This window comes from Nematolebias whitei, chromosome 3 (assembly GCF_014905685.2).
Source record: "Nematolebias whitei isolate Nwh7 chromosome 3, NemWhi1, whole genome shotgun sequence".
NCBI lineage: Eukaryota > Metazoa > Chordata > Actinopteri > Cyprinodontiformes > Rivulidae > Nematolebias > Nematolebias whitei.
Genome location: NC_056500.1, coordinates 10,763,447 through 10,779,671, shown reverse-complemented (window position 1 = coordinate 10,779,671; position 16,225 = coordinate 10,763,447). Strand labels below are relative to the sequence as shown.

Sequence of the window (16,225 nt, the reverse complement as noted above, 5' to 3'; positions counted from 1 at the left end):
TTGACCTAAAAAAAAGTGCAATCTCATGCGATATCAGGAGCTATTACACAATAAATTCTCTTTAAAATGGGTTATAGACATTTTAGGATTTTTTTTAGTCAATGTGGCAGCCATCTTCAAAAGTGTCGACTCCAAATGCTAACCAGCTGCTGATGCACAGCCATTGATTAGTTTAGCAAAAACAACATTGTCTACTTTTGCCTTTTGTAGCCAGATAATTTAAATCAAATGGCAGAGCCTCACTTTACACAGAATGATCATAATAGAAACTTGAGTAAATAAACAAATAATTTAGAGAACGTTCAGGTTTTCTCCTGATTCAGCTGGATGGGCAATTATGGAGATTATTATTGTTGTCAATAATTATGTGACTTGTGATGATTTAGTGCAGAGAAAATATGTGCAAACACTAAAATCTGCTAAGTTTAGTAGATCTGAACAAAAACCTCACAATGCAGTGTTTTCTATAAATAAAAAGGTCTACAATTAAAGTGCCTTACCTCTCCCCAGGGACCCATGGCCCATTGAGGGGGAGGGCAGCGCTGCAGGTTACAGCGCACCCTGGATGTGGGCCGGCCGTGTTTGGAGCACTTTGAGTCTTGCAGCGTGTCGCCGCTCTCCCCGCTCTTACACAGCACCACACGATGCCTGTAGCCAGGACCACAGCTGGGCGTGCACTGCAGACAGAAGGAGGGATGAGGAAAAACAATACTAAAAGAAAGAAAGAAAGTCAGGCAGGAAGGCAGGGAGATGGAGGAGTTGGGAGGGTGCAGCAATGGGGTCAGTGAGGTCATGACTGTGCAAAAAATAAAAAACAAAACTCTTAATCTTCTCAGCAGAGGGCAGCAGCTTTACAGGAAGTAAAGCCAGGAGCCTGCTGAGTTTCTGTGAAACAACTCGACATATTTCCTCTCATGCATGTAACATTGTTACATTACACAAAACTTAAATATATAAATATATTTCACTGACTCCAGAACAGAGTCAGAAACCAAGTAGCAAACAATAAAAAGCACTTTTCAAACTGCTAAACTTCAAATGAAATACAAAAGTTGAGTTTAAAAGTTAAAATTTGAAAAATGCTGCAGCTAAAACTGATCGATTAAAGTTAAAATAAGCAAAACTGAGGCTAAAATGAGCCAAACAAGCGAGAAACTAAACTGCTAAAAGCAGTAGCTAAAATAATCAAAATGGATACTAAAATTATAATTTTGTTAATTGACATTTATTTATCCAGGCAAATCCCACTGAGATCACAGATCTCTTTCAGCAGATGCCTGGGCCTGAAGGCAGCTTAATATGTATGTTTTAGGATTGAATAGATGCTAAAACCAAGATTAGCAAAACATATACAGAAGGTAAAACAGTCAAATTAGTACTTAAAACAAGTAACACAGATGCTTAAGCTAAAATCTGCAAAACTAGCTTAAATTTTCTAAAACAAATGCTAAAATTAGTCAAACTGACACTAAAAATTAACAAAACAGCAAGTAAAAGTAGCAAAACAGCAAATAATAGATCCAAACTGTAGCTTAATGCAAACAGGAGCACATTGGTGCTAAAAGAATAGAATAGTAGCTAAAAACAAAACTCTAGCTAAACGCTGAGTGCCAGAACAGTAGCTAAAAAGTGAAAACTACCATAGAAATTGATGAGATCTCGATGTATTTCTATTGGGAATTTCATTTTAAGATAAGAGGAATAGTTTTAAACATATAAAAGGTACAAAAACCAAAAGTCATAGCACTATTAAGTTGAACAATTTGTTATATGAATGACCAAAATTAGCACAAAGGCTGCAAAAGTATTTTAGCTAAACAAGTACAAAATAAACTAAACAGAAAAACTGTGTGAATGCTGACTCAGCAGCCACATAATACTAAAGTCAAGTCTCATTTATGATACATGTTGTGTGTCTGTTGTACATGCTGTTGTGTTTTGGTTCAGCTGGAACAGAAACTATCGTATTATTCAAGTTGCTTTATGTACAAATCAAATGTTAAAAATCAGCAACGTGTCACGAAGCGATCGCAAAGATCAATGCAGAACATACGAACGACGGCAAGCATGTGTACCTCTGACCAGTCCAAAGCCAGCCATTCGGGGGGGCAGCTGTGGTTGCTGCAGGGCTCAGTGAACGACGGGCAAGGAGCGGTGCAGACCGAGTCGTCCAGAACTTTCTCCTCCACGACAGAGATCCTCCTTTTACATAACACCTCCCTGGTCCGCAGACCACCATTACAGCTGCGGCTGCACTCTGACCACTCTCCGCTCCACCAGCTAGAAGCAGAAAAAAACATGTAGTAAGGTTCAGTATTCTTTTTCATAAAATATATAGCCCTAGGAAATAAAAAAGAGATGCACACATGCAGAGGAACTGTTAAAACTTTCTTTTAAAATGGATTAAAAGCCTACATAAAATATGTCGTGCAGACAGCTTGAATAAGCTGGAACTTAAACTCATCTTTACTGCAGCAGCACTCACGTTGGGGAGCAAGGCTCAGTGTTGCAGGATCTTCTTTTCTCCTTGGGTTTATTCTTCTTGTCACAGAAGTGATTGTAGACGACCGTAAGATCCACCTGACTCTTACAGACCACCTGCTGGACCTGCACACCTGGAGAGCAGAAGAAACACAGAAGGGTAAATAAACTACAGCTGTTGTCTCTCTGAGGTTGTTCAGACCTGTTGTTAAAACCTGCTTTTAGATATCCACTGGTGAATGGATAACACTAAGGTTACAGGAGCAGAGTAAGAAAAGGTCTTTATGCTGAGTTCAGTCCGCAATGAGGGAGCGCTGCAGGTAATGAAGGCCTGAGAGCGCATGTTGTAACTGCACTGACGACGTGACGTGTGGGAGGAGATATAAGAAGGCAGCAGACCAAGGAGTGATTTATAGATGAAAATGAACCAGTGTGAGAGTCTACATGTAGATAATGATGACCAACTGACCAACGAGTACAGAGTGCAGTTATGGGTACAGTAGTTACAACAAGTTATGGTAGACAGCATCCAACATCTGCAAGGAGCTGGCAGGGGCATTCATGTCACCATTGTCAATGACAGGTAGGAAAGTTGCAGCTACAAGGTGTTTCCTGGCATGCAGAGTTAAGCAAGATCTATCTCTGAAAAAGAAACCCAGTTTTAATTTCAGCTTCTTTATCAATTTTTCAACATGTGGCTTAAAAGAGAGATGTGCATCGACCAAGATTTCCAAGTTTTTGTAAGAATCCACAAACTCAATAAGAACACCATGTGTTCAATTGTGAGACTGTTACATTTGGATAAGGTAGACTTGGTGTCAACAAGGAGTTCAGCGTTTTCTTGGAGTTCAGTTTAAGAAAGTTTTGACTAAACCATAATTTAATCTCACAGAGGCAGTCTGAAAGGAAGGATGGAGGAAGGGTGGTATTGGGCTTAGTGGAGAAGTAGAGCTGGGTGTCATCCGCATAGCAGTGAAAATGAATACCAAATTTTCTAAAAAAATGAGACCAAGTGGAAGAAGATAAATGATAAACAGGAGAGGACCAAGAACAGAACCCTGAGATACACTTGAAATAACTGGGGAAAACTGTGACTTGAAGTTTTTAAGTTGGACAAAGTGCTGACGGTCCGAGAGATAAGATTGAAACCAATTCAGAACGATGCCCAAAAAACAATGGAACGTAATCTGTCAAAAAGAATACATGTGAAATGGTATCAAATGCTGTACTTAGGTCAAGGAGTATGAGAATTGATAAAAGTCCAGAATCGGCAGCAATCAGGAGATCATTGGTGATTTTAAACAAAGCTGTCTTGGTGCTGTGGAGGGGGCGGAAAAAACCTGACTGAAGTTCTTCAAACAGATTATTATCAGAAATATGACTGTGAATGTGGACTGCAACTGTTTTTTCAAGTATTTTGGAGATGAAGGGTAGGTTAGAAATTGGTCTAAAAGTCCTGATTAGGATCAGCACCTGGTTTTTTTTTAGAATTTGAGTTATTGCAGCAATTTTGAGTGACGCTGGGACAAAACCAGAAGAGAGAGATAAATGAATAATCTTAGTTATTAGAGTAAATAGAGAAGGTAGACAGGCTTTAATTAAGTGTGTAGGAAGTGGATCAAGCTGACAGGTAGAAGACTTGGATTTAAAGATGAGACTACAAACTTCTGACAGAGAAGGGGGTCGAAAACTGGAGAAAGTTACCATAGAGGGGCTATATGAGAGAAAACCAGAGGAAGTGGATTGCAACACGAACAATTCCTGATGGGTGGTTTCAATTTTAGTATTAAAAAGTCCATAAATTTGTTGCAATAATCACTGGTACATGTGTGATGGGAGAGTATCTGGAGGTTGTAAAATGGTGTTAATAGTAGAAAACAATGTTCTGGTGTTCCCATTACTTGTGCTAATTAAATTAGCATAGTAGGCTGATTTAGCTATGCAGACAGAATCCTTATAGTGTTTCATATGTTCTTCAAACAAATTTTTGTGAATAATAATTCCTGTTTTATTATAGATACACTTCCAAACGGTGTCCTTTAACTTCAAGAAAGCAGAGTTCTTGAGTATACCAGGAAGCAGAGCGGGAGAAATGAACAATATGTGTCTTAACAAGGGGCGAGTTCATCCAGAATATTTTGAAGACTGTTGTTGTAGTACAAAACCAGGCTATTAGGACAAGGCATAAGAAATGTAGAAGCTGGAAAACCTTGGTAACTATGTTAGTTCAACAAAAAACAACTGTATCATCGGCATAGAGATGTAAGGAGGCGTCAGGACTGTTCTGACCTACATTACATGTAAAAATTGTAAAGAGAGTGGGTCCTAAAACTAAGCCTTGTGGCACACCATTATTGACAGTTAAATAACTAGAAGAAGTACCATTGTGTTGAACACACTGCCTTCGACCTGAGAAATAATTAGAAAACCATTCGATAGTGTGATCTGATAGGAACAACCTTACTAATCATATGATTTTTTCAAAGATTCAACATTGATTACAACTCTAGAACAAAAAATATAAGGATGGTCAAAAATAAAACATATACAGTAAATTAATCGATTTGTTTGTTTTGTGTTTTTTCTACCTCCAGCACACACAGCTGAGCAGCGAGACCAGGAGGTGTAGTGCCAGGCAAACCCGCTCAGAGGATCCCTGCTGACTGGCGGATTGAAACGAAAGTGGATCCCCGGGTTTTCCTCCCGAACCAGCACCTGTGCACACACAGGATTCAACAGTTAGCACAACACATTCTCAGCTGCTTGTCTTTTTCAATTTACTGTTATGACATAAATGATGTTTCTGTACAACTGTCTGAACCTACCAAGTGGAAAACCAGGTTTGTTGTTTCTGTGTGTTCTCACCATGAAGATGAGGGTGATGTTTGTTGGACCCAGAGCTTCAAGAGTTTCTGGCCCGTCAGTGGGCCGTCTGTAGTGGAAGGTGGTGCCCGCAATGTTGAACCTCCGAGGGGTGTCGATGGTAAGCTTCCCGTTGATAAAATATTGGTCACTTTTACTCTTCAGCACTGGAAAACAGAGGAAAAGGAGATCTTTGGGAGTTCATAGATTACATTCCAGGATTTATAACAAGTCTGTTGGAATTAACTTCATCTTACCAAGGTAGTTGAGGGAGATGTTGAGCTCCTGGATGTGGATGAAGACAGAGCCTTTAGGGATTCTGACCACCTCTTCGTAGCCTAAAACGCAAAAAGAGTCAAAAAATGAAGGCGAGCAGAACTGGTGGTCGATGCAGGGGTAGTGATTCGCTCTGTGGGACATCCATGGTCCAAGCAGAGGCTTCGGTTTCCAGCTGCATTCCTGGGCAGATCTCCTCGAGTCTCTGCTCAAAAGTAACATCAGTGCCAAGAGAGCTGGCTTCTCCTCCATTCCTTCAATCTGTCATGTCCCTTTTTCTCTACTCGTCTCACCTCCATCTCCGCCTGACTCGGCTTTTTTCTTCTTCTTCAAGCTTTGCTCTGCTGTCTGGCCAGCAGGCCAGGTGCTGCAGCACCATAAATAACTGAAGGAAGGCATAATAAACACTAAAATCTAATTCTTCCAGTGACATTTGGATCGTGACAGCTTTGTGGAGCTTTTGGTGGAGGGAGGTGAACGTAGATCTAAAGTTTTCAACCTCAAATACCTGAAAGGTGTTAAATTGAGCTTTGTAAACTTGGCTGTAGAATAATTTTTCTGGTGTGCCTCGGATCATCATCCTGCTGCAGAACCCAAGCAACAAACTGATGGTCGGATGTTCTCCTTCAATATTTCTGGTAAAGAGCAGAACTCACGGTTCCATCAATTACAACAAGTTGCCCAGAACCTGAAGCAGCAAAGGAGTTCCAGATCATCACAGTACCTCAGCCATGTTTGACTGCAGGTGAGGTTATTTTCTGGAATGTAGTTTTAATTTCACACCAGATGAAACACTCTTTCCAAAAAATTCCACTTTTGTCCCCAGACTGCTTGTGTCAGATTGCTCAGAGATGGTTTTGACCTTGGATCTCTTCCATGGAGGTCATTTTTGCCTGTCAGCTCGTTCGTTTTATTGAATCATGAACTCTGGCCTTAACTGAAGCCAGTGAGGCCTGCAGAGCTTTACAGAGACTATTATGGGTTCTTCCGGACTCCTGGACGAGTCTCGATGGGTTCTTGGAGTAATTTTGGTCGGCCGGCTACTCCTGGTAAGGTTTACCACTGTTCCATGTTCTCTTTTTGTCAATAACGGCTCCGTGTTATTTAAAAAAAAATATATATATATATTGTGTACTCTACAGGTCTGAAAGTGAAACTAAACTCTGCTTTCAAAAGAAAAAGTTATTTCATGATTTATCTAGAGGGTCAATTAGTTTTCACATACTGTAGGCCCAGATTGATTTGAATAGCTTTTTTCATTTTCACGAATGAAATCAATTGAAAAGGGCATTTTGTATTTACTCAAGTTATCTTCATCTGACAAAATAAGCAAAAACTGAAAATATTTCTATACATTTGGGTAATATGTGCATTTTCCTTTTGTTCCCCCCAGTGGGATGAACTTCAGACATTCATGTCATTTAATCAACTTTACCGTGCAGGATCATCAGTTTGGCTTCATTTTGAGGCTGATACTTTCACCAAGGACAGCGTGTTGTTAATATCGTATGAGAATTTACCAACAGGTATCCAAAAGATTTGGTGCTTTTATTCACTCTTCCTCCTCACTCATCCTTTATGTCCTTTTTTCCTGCTCTATCAATGAAGTCGGACATCCATCCATCCATCCATCCATCCATCCATTATCTTTACCCGCTTATTCCATTTTGGGTCACGGGGGTCGCCGGTGCCCATGTCCAGCAATCACTGTGCGAGGGGCGGGGTACACCCTGGACAGGTCGCAAGTCCATCACAGGGCCACATAGAGACAAACGAAACAAACAACCATTCACTCTCACCTAGGGACAATTTAGAGTTACCAATCAGCCTAACATACATGTTTTTGGTCTTTGGGAGGAAACTGGAGTACCTGGAGAAAACCCACGCATGCACGGAGAGAACATGCAAACTCCACCCAGAAGGCCCCTGGACCGGGGTTTGAACCAAGGACCTGCTCGCTGAGAGGCAGCAGCTCTACCAGTTGCGCCACCGTGCTGCCCCTGAAGTCGGACAAATGTGATCAATTTCTTTAAAAAGATTTTTAAGTGAACTTGACACATGTAGTGTTTCTGCATCTGCGTAAATCAGCATCCAGTTTTATTTTCTTTTGCCTTTTCCAGAACATTGCTCTGCATTTTGCCTCGTGCAAAGCTCTGCAAAAACAACCCATGTTGCACCATGGCAGCCTTGTGCCTTTGTCTTAAATTGCACATGTGAGACAAACAAAACGAAAAGCCACACATAAGAAAATAAAAAGTGCCCCCAAAGCACTGATAGAGGTCCAAAGCCTCCAGAGGGATCCTTTAAATCACAGAAGCAGACGGAGGAAAAGACGGGTTGGCAGCAAGCTCTCAGAGTTTAAAGGAATCAAACGCTCGCTGTAGACATGACTGAGTGATTCTTCTAGTCATAAATCTGCCAGGGACCAGAATAAGCGTTCAGTTTTCTGCCTGGAGTTTGAGTTTGGTTGTAGATGTGGACATGCTGTGCAGGAAGGGGTTACCACGTCAGAAAAGTTTAGATTTTCAATGTTTAAACTCTTTTAAAAAAAATTTTCAAATTAAGTTTTTGTTGGCAAAACTACTTTATTATTTTTTTAGAGCTTAAAGTTAGTAGTATATTAGTAGTTATTCCCAATTCCCAGCAATAATTCTGCCCTAATCTCAGATTAAATTGTGCAAACTGAAAGAACAAAAAAAAATTAAAGTATTTTAATGTTTATGTCCAGACACTTTATTTGCACGCACGTTTAAAACTGTACACGTTGGACGAACGTTGTGCGCAAGAAATAAAACTGTAATCAACAAACAATAAATAAATAAATAATATGATTAAATGTCAATAAAAACATTCTAAAAATGTGGAGATAAAATTAAGCAACAAATTAGTCTTTCTGGTTGATGTGAACTAATGAAAAAGACCATAAATGATTTATAATATCATTTGCTCTCACTGATGTTTCCTAATTAATAAAACTGTGTGGAAATGGGACAGAAGTTTTATAATATTTATACATTAATATTTGATTATTATTTAATATCTGATAAGTAAAATACTTAACGGATTGTGTAAAAAGAAATCTTTGACTTGACAAAAAAAACTTGGAGAAAGTCAGTTGTGTGACAAAGTGGCAGTTTTATAATTTCTGGAAAATGTTGGTTTTATTTTGTTAGTTTAAGCACTTTTTAAAAAAAAAATATTTAATTCCTTAATTTTTCTTTACGTTAATTAAAAGGCAGAAATGATTGCACCATACTCACAGCAACACATTGATTTTGATCTTATGGAAAAATACAAACAACAAAACCTACATTTCATCTGCTTTACTGACATTTATTGTTTGCTGTTTTTGCCAACCAGAACTCCAGACATTCTGAGGGCAGCTGAGATCTTGGACTGGGCTGATAGAACGGCCTGGTCTTTACGGTTTGGATCAAAACGGCCCGCTCAGGGTGTGGCCCCTCGAAAGAATCAGGGGAGTGATGTGATGGGTGTTGACACTTTGAGAGCCTCTGGAGTCGGTGTTGTGGGCACAAAGTCACCCAGAATAGATTTTACAGCAGCAGGACCTCTAACCGCGCTGGTTGGGTTTATGTGCCAAGACATTTTTGAGGCGTTATCTTCAGCTGGCTCCTTGTTCTGTTTGTATACAACGCCAACTTCACTCTTATTTATAGATTTTCTAGAAGGGCTTGTTCAAGTTGAATCCAAACCGCGTCCATCATCCTCCACTCTGCGATCTTGACATTATAGATGCACCTGACACTGCTGCTACAATGCTATGGCAATCAAATTATTTTACGCCATACATGTCGCACCGCCCTATAAGTCGCATCAGTCCAAAAATTTACAATTAAAGTGGAAAAATCCATGAATACGTCACTTCGCCGTATGCATTGCATCTATTATGCGTCACCGCTGACAACCCGGAAATGTGGGCCGGTGTTGTGCCAAAAATCAATTGGCTGCCAAATGGCAGCTGCGGGAGCGTGCACGGGAGGACTTTAACAAGAATTTAACAAGATTAACACTTAAAAACAATTATTTGTTTGCTTGAAATTATAGTAAAGGTGTGTCTCAGTCTAACTTTTGCTTAATAAATGCACTTTGACTGTCAAATCAGCTGCATTTCAAAAGCCGATACGCGGAAGTAGGCACATGCGCGGGACGACTCGCTGTGCATTTCTTTGAAATTTAACAAGATAACCACCTAAAAACTATTTGTTTGCTCAACATTATAGCAAAGGTGTGTCTCACGTTGAACTTTTACTTAATAAATGCACTTCAATGATCAAATTAGCTGCATTATTCCAGGGCATTGCAACGAAATGAAGCTGATTTGACGGTTGCTCCCGGCGAGCTGGACTAAAGTGGCAGGCTATGGCAAGCCGAATGTGTCATTAATAGCCACTTTTACCTATTACATGACACAACGGCATGCCATACAACTCGAGTACCATCTAGCGGCTGAAAATGGTAGTGTTCAATATTTTCAATCAGAATGAATGAAAACGATCATATCTCAGCCAAAAATTGGTTTATAAATATGGGGAAAAAAAATCCATAAATAAGTTGCTTCAGCGTATATATATGTATACGTATATACTTATATAAGTCACAGGGCATGCAAATTATACCAAAAAAAAGTGACTTATAGGCCAAAAAATATGGTATATACATATTTGTTTTCTTGTTTATACCCAATGCATCCTACAGAAAATCTGTTTACAGCTTCTATATCAGGGCTATTCAACTGGAGGCCCGCAGGTTACTTCAGTCCGCTCCACCAATGAGTTAATAAAATACACAGTATTTACTATTTAGTACAGTGAGGAAAATAAGTTTGAACACCCTGCGACTTTGCAAGTTCTCCCACTTAGAAATCATGGAGGGGTCTGAAATTTTCATCTTAGGTGCATGTCCACTGTGAGAGACATAATCTAAAAAATAAAAAAAATCCGGAAATCACAATGTATGATTTTTAAAAATCCTTTATTTGTGTGTTACTGCTGCGAATAAGTATTTGAACACCTGCCATTCAGCAACAATTCTGGCCCTCAAAGACCTGTTAGTCCGCCTCTAAAAAGTCCACCTCCACTCCAGAAGCACCTGTTTGAGGTTGTTAGCTGCATAAAGGCACCTGTCCCCCCACACAATCAGTAAGACTCCAACTACTAACATGGCTAAGACCAAAGAGCTGTCCAAAGACACCAAAGACAAAACTGTAGACCTCCACAAGGCTGGAAAGGGCTACGGGGCAATTGCCAAGCAGCTTGGTGAAAAAAGATCAACTGTTGGAGCAATTATTAGAAAATGAAAGAAACTAAACACGACTGTCAATCTCCATCGGACTGGGGCTCCATGCAAGATCTCACCTCGTGGCGTATCAATGATCCTAAGAAAGGTGAGGAATCTACTTGGTTTATTTACATAATGACTTTAATCACTGGATGTCCGGCCCCTGAGCTTCTGGCTTTCAGAAACTGTGCCCCCCCACCTCTACCCCCCACCCCCCGAGCAGTTTAGTTGAATAGCCCTGTTCTATATTATAAGACCACTGAACTGGACGGAAAAATATTTTATGATAAAATGCATTATGTTTAAAGTAAAACAGGAGCACAATTTAAGGATCTGCAGCACATGTAATGTTTTTACTGAATTTGTGAAAAAATTACAGTAAATGTAACAGCATGCTTTTGGGAGCACGGCTACACTGAATATATTCATCCCCTGGTTTATCCTAAATCACACATTTTTCCAAGGTTCTTCTGTGGTCCAGAGTGCCAGAATCCGAATGTGCATAATTTGACAGAACAAATTGTGCGGTATAACTTAATAACTGCTTCCTGTTGGCTTTGTCTAGTTCCTGGAAAGGTGGACACTGATCCAAAGTTGGGATTAAAGGGCTACAATTCATTGAAGGAATGCATATCGCCCGTCATTTTATGCTGATAAATGACTGTGCGTAGCCATTTTGTTCTAACCTTATAAAATCTATTGTGATATCACGAGATGTCAAGCTCAAAGTACGTGTCGTTAATGACTCTCAGCTACTACCACATCAAATTTCAGCTCAATATCTGTAAAACTGACTGCTCTAGATGTTTTAGTGTTGACTAACATAGATTTATCTCCATTTTGTCTGGTTGATTTTTAAGTTAATCAGTTGTAAAGGTACGTCTAATGGTTATTTCCTGAAAGTTTCTCACAAGTTTGTTCAGTGGTTCATGAGACATTTTGGTAACAGACACACAAACACAAATTATTTCGCCCACGTTTCGGCAGCAGGTGATAATTAAATAGTGGTAACACTTGAAAGGTAAAATGAGTGTTTTTGTTCTCTACCTCCTTCGGGCAGCGAGTCGTTGAAGACCCCCTCCACAGAGACACAGCTGCTCCCATCCCCCCCACAGATCCGGCAGCGGTCTTCCCTTATGTCCGAGCCGAGAACACGGTCACAGCCCACGTGCTGCAAGAGTTTAAAACAAAAAAAAGTTTGAGGTGCATGGGTCACAGTTATGGGTGGACGAGGGGAACACGGTCAGCGAGGCGAGGGGCGTCAGAGGCCGCGCTGACGAATGACCTCCTAATGTCTTGCAGACCCACAACTTTTAAAAACACAGAAACATCAGATGGCAGGCCCACATGTGTTTTCTGATCCTGTGCAGACATGACGCTCGTCGGTTGCTAAACTCAGAGCTGTCGACAAAAAATAAATTCCACGATGAGCCAAGCAGGTGGTTCCACTCCAACTCTTAACCAGGGACCCAAACTTAAACAAAAGCATAACAACTGAATGACTAGTGCCATTATTCTCAGTGACTTATTATTATGGACGCTATGGATTATTACTGTGAGAATGCTGACTCGGCATACATACTTTTTAAAAAAATTATTTTTATGGTTTCTAGATTGTTTTTTTTTTAAAGTAAACAAACTATCTGCATATTTTGTTCTATTCATTATTCATAGATTGTTCAGTTTATTCAGGAGATGGGCTCTATGACTTTGGGTTTTTGTAGCTTTTATACTTTTGCATTTAATTTTATTTAAAATAACAATTCCATATAGAAATACATTAAAATTTGTTCAGCAGGTTTTAGCTTTTAGCTACAGTTTTGCTAATTTTAGCATCTGTTTTGCCAATTTAATTTAATGCCTTGCTCATTTAGTAGAAACAAAGGTTTTGATACTTTTAGCTACTATTTTGATTTTTTTTTTTTTTTTTTTTTTTTTTTAGCTTTAGCATCTGGTTTGCTATTATCATTGTTTTGCTAATAGGTTTGGTCCTTTGAAGCTTTAGTGTTATAGCTAGCTACAGTTCAGATAATTTTAGATTTAGTATCGTTTTGCATTTGTTATTTACCATTTTGCTAATTTTAGCAACTGTTTTGATACTTTTAGCCTGGATTATGCTCTTTCTTTTTAACAACTTGGGTAAATTTCTGCAAAATCCTATAGCATTCTCACTGCATGCTTGCAGAAAATATAATTTTTCTCACTATATTTAATGAGACAGGATCACAGCTCCACAACGAGTGACGATGTTAACATGATGAGTTATTAAATTTTATAATTAGGCAGATTCTGATTAGTGAAAAAAAAACTGCTTTAAATCAGGATGTTCCCACCATAAGAAATGGCTTTATTTACATTTAGTCATTTCATTTGTCAAGAGCAAAACAATGGAACAAAATACTACATTACAGCAGGAAAATAATCAGTTGTTTAAATAATCCTGTCAGAATTATTGATTGTTAATGTTTGAATTTATATTTCACACTTTTTCACTTTATAGTGCACCCTTAAAAACATGTTAAAATGTTTCCCTATTTAGTGAGTTTTGTGGCAAAGTAATTAACAGTAAACTGATAAGATAAACAGATAAAAGTACTTTTTAAATTTTTTTCCAAGATTTATTCCTGTTACCACATGGCCTTCATTTGATGATAGCTAAACAGGAAGAGGCCCAGAGACTGGGGAGATGACAAGTAGCAAAAGGTCAAAGGTCAAACTTGAACTAAGGCCAGATGTGAAAGCCTCTGTACATGGAGTCAGCCAGTTCAAATACTTTACATTGTATATTTAACTTAAACGTAAAATAACAGAAAATGCAGCCAGACTGTATGAGTTTGTTTAATTAAAAAAATAATAATAATAATTTTAAATAAACTGAACTATTTAATCTCAAATGATATTTAGAAATTTAAGTACAAATAAAACTCATGCAAAAGGGACACACTGCTCCTGGATTTACCTGTTCTTTTGTTTTTAATGTCAAACGGGTGCTAATTTCCTTTTTATACACATTTTTTTTTATGTTTTAAGGTCATTTTTTAATCAACTGGATCATCGGTTCTGAGGTAAAACTGCACAAACTGAAAACTGATCATCTTTTTTCCTGCTTCTCTCCTCTGTGACTAACAGAGTTTGTGACAGAAACTCACATGACGCTGAAACAAGAGGGGACAAAAATGTATATCTGAAGTGTTCAAGGAGTTTAAAGTGTGCATCAAATGTAGAACAATGGAGGGAGAGGGAGAGGGGGAGGTGGCTGGATTGGAGGCAGAAATTTGTCAGAAAAAATAAGAGAGGCGGAGAGAGGCAGAAAGTAGAAAATAGGAGAGATAATGAGAGAGTTGGGAATGAACTCCAGCCTGCAGACAGACTAACAGCTGAGCTGCAGGGTCACCGAGTTCCTGCAAACCAGAACAGCTCGGAGTACAAGGAATAAATGAGGAAGAGGAGGGAAAAAAAAAGGAGCAAAGGAGAGGTTAAAAAAGGCAAATGGAGTTACTGGAAATTAAAATCCTGATGGTTCTAATTTATTTTCTCCGTCCTCAGATTTTTCTGTTAATGTGGACTGATTGTGAAACAAATTCAGCATTTCTTGAGTCCTTGGTCACATGGGTGCCAGATGGGTTCAGTGGACTGTTTGGAGCCCCAGGTGGTCCATCCAAGCCCACCACAGAGCAACGTTTTGTTTCCACTGACAGCTAATTAAGAGGGACTCATTAACGGGAACCTCGCTCGGCTGCCAAAGTTTTGACAGCGTATCAGCTGATTCTGATGAGCAACACCAGTCGGCGTGTAAACCGAACATCTGCGGCTGTCCGGATTCCTTAAAGTGAGGATAAACAGCGTTATAAAAGATGGAGGGGATCGTCTGTTTAGTCGTTTAAACGCCTCCTCACATTTAATGATTTCACTCGAATCACGCGCCGTGGATTGATGCGTTAAAAAGCGAAAGCCCTTCAGCTCACCTTACACTCTCCGTTCACGCACACATCCAGAGACTCGTCTCGACACGGCGTGCCGTCCACCACAGCCGGAGCGCGCTCCGTGTAAAAGTTGTATCCTTCAGCGAGACAGTTCAGAGAGCAGGGCTTCACTCCACCTGGATGCACAGACGCATAACAGGATGCAACAAATAAAGAAAACACATGTTATTTACATGGACAGAGGTTATAGTACACTTAAAGTACATGTAGAAGTCTACACGCCAACAAATGTACAATGTAATAAACAATAATTGCACTAATTGTTGTTTTCTTAAAGTCCAAGAAATAAAGTTAAACAAGCATAAAATATCAATTTAGCTGAATTTAATCTAGAAGCTTTTACATTCTAGAGTCAAGTCACGTGGCTGTTAAACAAGTTTAGCACAATGCAAATATTTAAATCTGTGAGAAATTGTAGAACAAGCTATTAGTGCTTAGTTAGTTGATTAGTTGATGTTTTTCTTAGTTCATATCTTGGATCTTATTACCGTTTTTTTCTTTTACATTTTATTGTTGGATGTAACTGAGACACTGAGTACACAATATCACAATAAACTCAAGGGGCTGGACATTCAGCAGTTGTTGTCATTAAGTTAGTTTATTTATGGTTTAACATCTAGTTTTATTTAAGAAGAACCCGTTGGTGGGCCAAACTGAGTTCATCCGTGGGCCTGATTTGGTCCCCGGGCCACCAGTTGAATAGTCCTGTTGTACAATTAAAAACAGAGAACTAATGAGAACCAAGCTCCACATCGTGTTGTCCACTAATTCTCACCTCCTTTCAAACTTTAACGTGATAATAAAAAAATGTAAAAAATTCTGTTTGTTACTTTTAGATATAAATTGTAATTAATTAATTTTCTTCCAAATGCATGCAGTATAAAGTGCGCTGGTTATGTTTGCATGGTTGAGAGCAACTCTTCAGCTCCTGCCAGGAGCAGAAAAAGCCACACAAAAGAGCAAAAAGGCTTTCCAGAGAAACTAGAAACATTATTTCTGTAATGATGGAGAGAAAAAGCAGCTGAATGCGGTTATGTCTGTTCTTCTCTGAAATATGTGCACGCAAACACCAAACTAATGGTTAATAATACTTCAGTGAATACACAGATTGATACCATGCAACAGAAAAGCAACTTTACTCCCATTATTAAAAATAAAAGACTATAAAACACTTTTCAAACAAAACCTTAAAAAAAAGCTTACCATGACCACATGCAATTTGATGTTATTGTTATAGTTTCCCAGATATATTGCAGCTTTACTGGTGTGAAGAAGTTAAGTACTGAGTGGCCGATCGATCTAGATAGATAGATCGATCTAGATAT

General features: G+C 39.1%; 1 protein-coding gene across 1 annotated transcript in view; it reads right to left on the bottom strand.

Moving 5' to 3' along the window:
• The window catches only part of adamts10 (ADAM metallopeptidase with thrombospondin type 1 motif, 10), a 48,686-nt gene that overhangs the window by 1,270 nt on the left and 31,191 nt on the right, over positions 1–16,225 (bottom strand). The window contains exons 16-23 of the mRNA XM_037697985.1: positions 14,883–15,016; positions 11,965–12,088; positions 5,601–5,681; positions 5,347–5,510; positions 5,070–5,196; positions 2,486–2,615; positions 2,076–2,280; positions 501–677 (exon numbers count right to left, since the gene is read on the bottom strand). Of these exons, the coding sequence (XP_037553913.1) occupies positions 501–677; positions 2,076–2,280; positions 2,486–2,615; positions 5,070–5,196; positions 5,347–5,510; positions 5,601–5,681; positions 11,965–12,088; positions 14,883–15,016 (1,142 nt within the window). The remainder of the gene's footprint in view (positions 1–500; positions 678–2,075; positions 2,281–2,485; positions 2,616–5,069; positions 5,197–5,346; positions 5,511–5,600; positions 5,682–11,964; positions 12,089–14,882; positions 15,017–16,225) is intronic.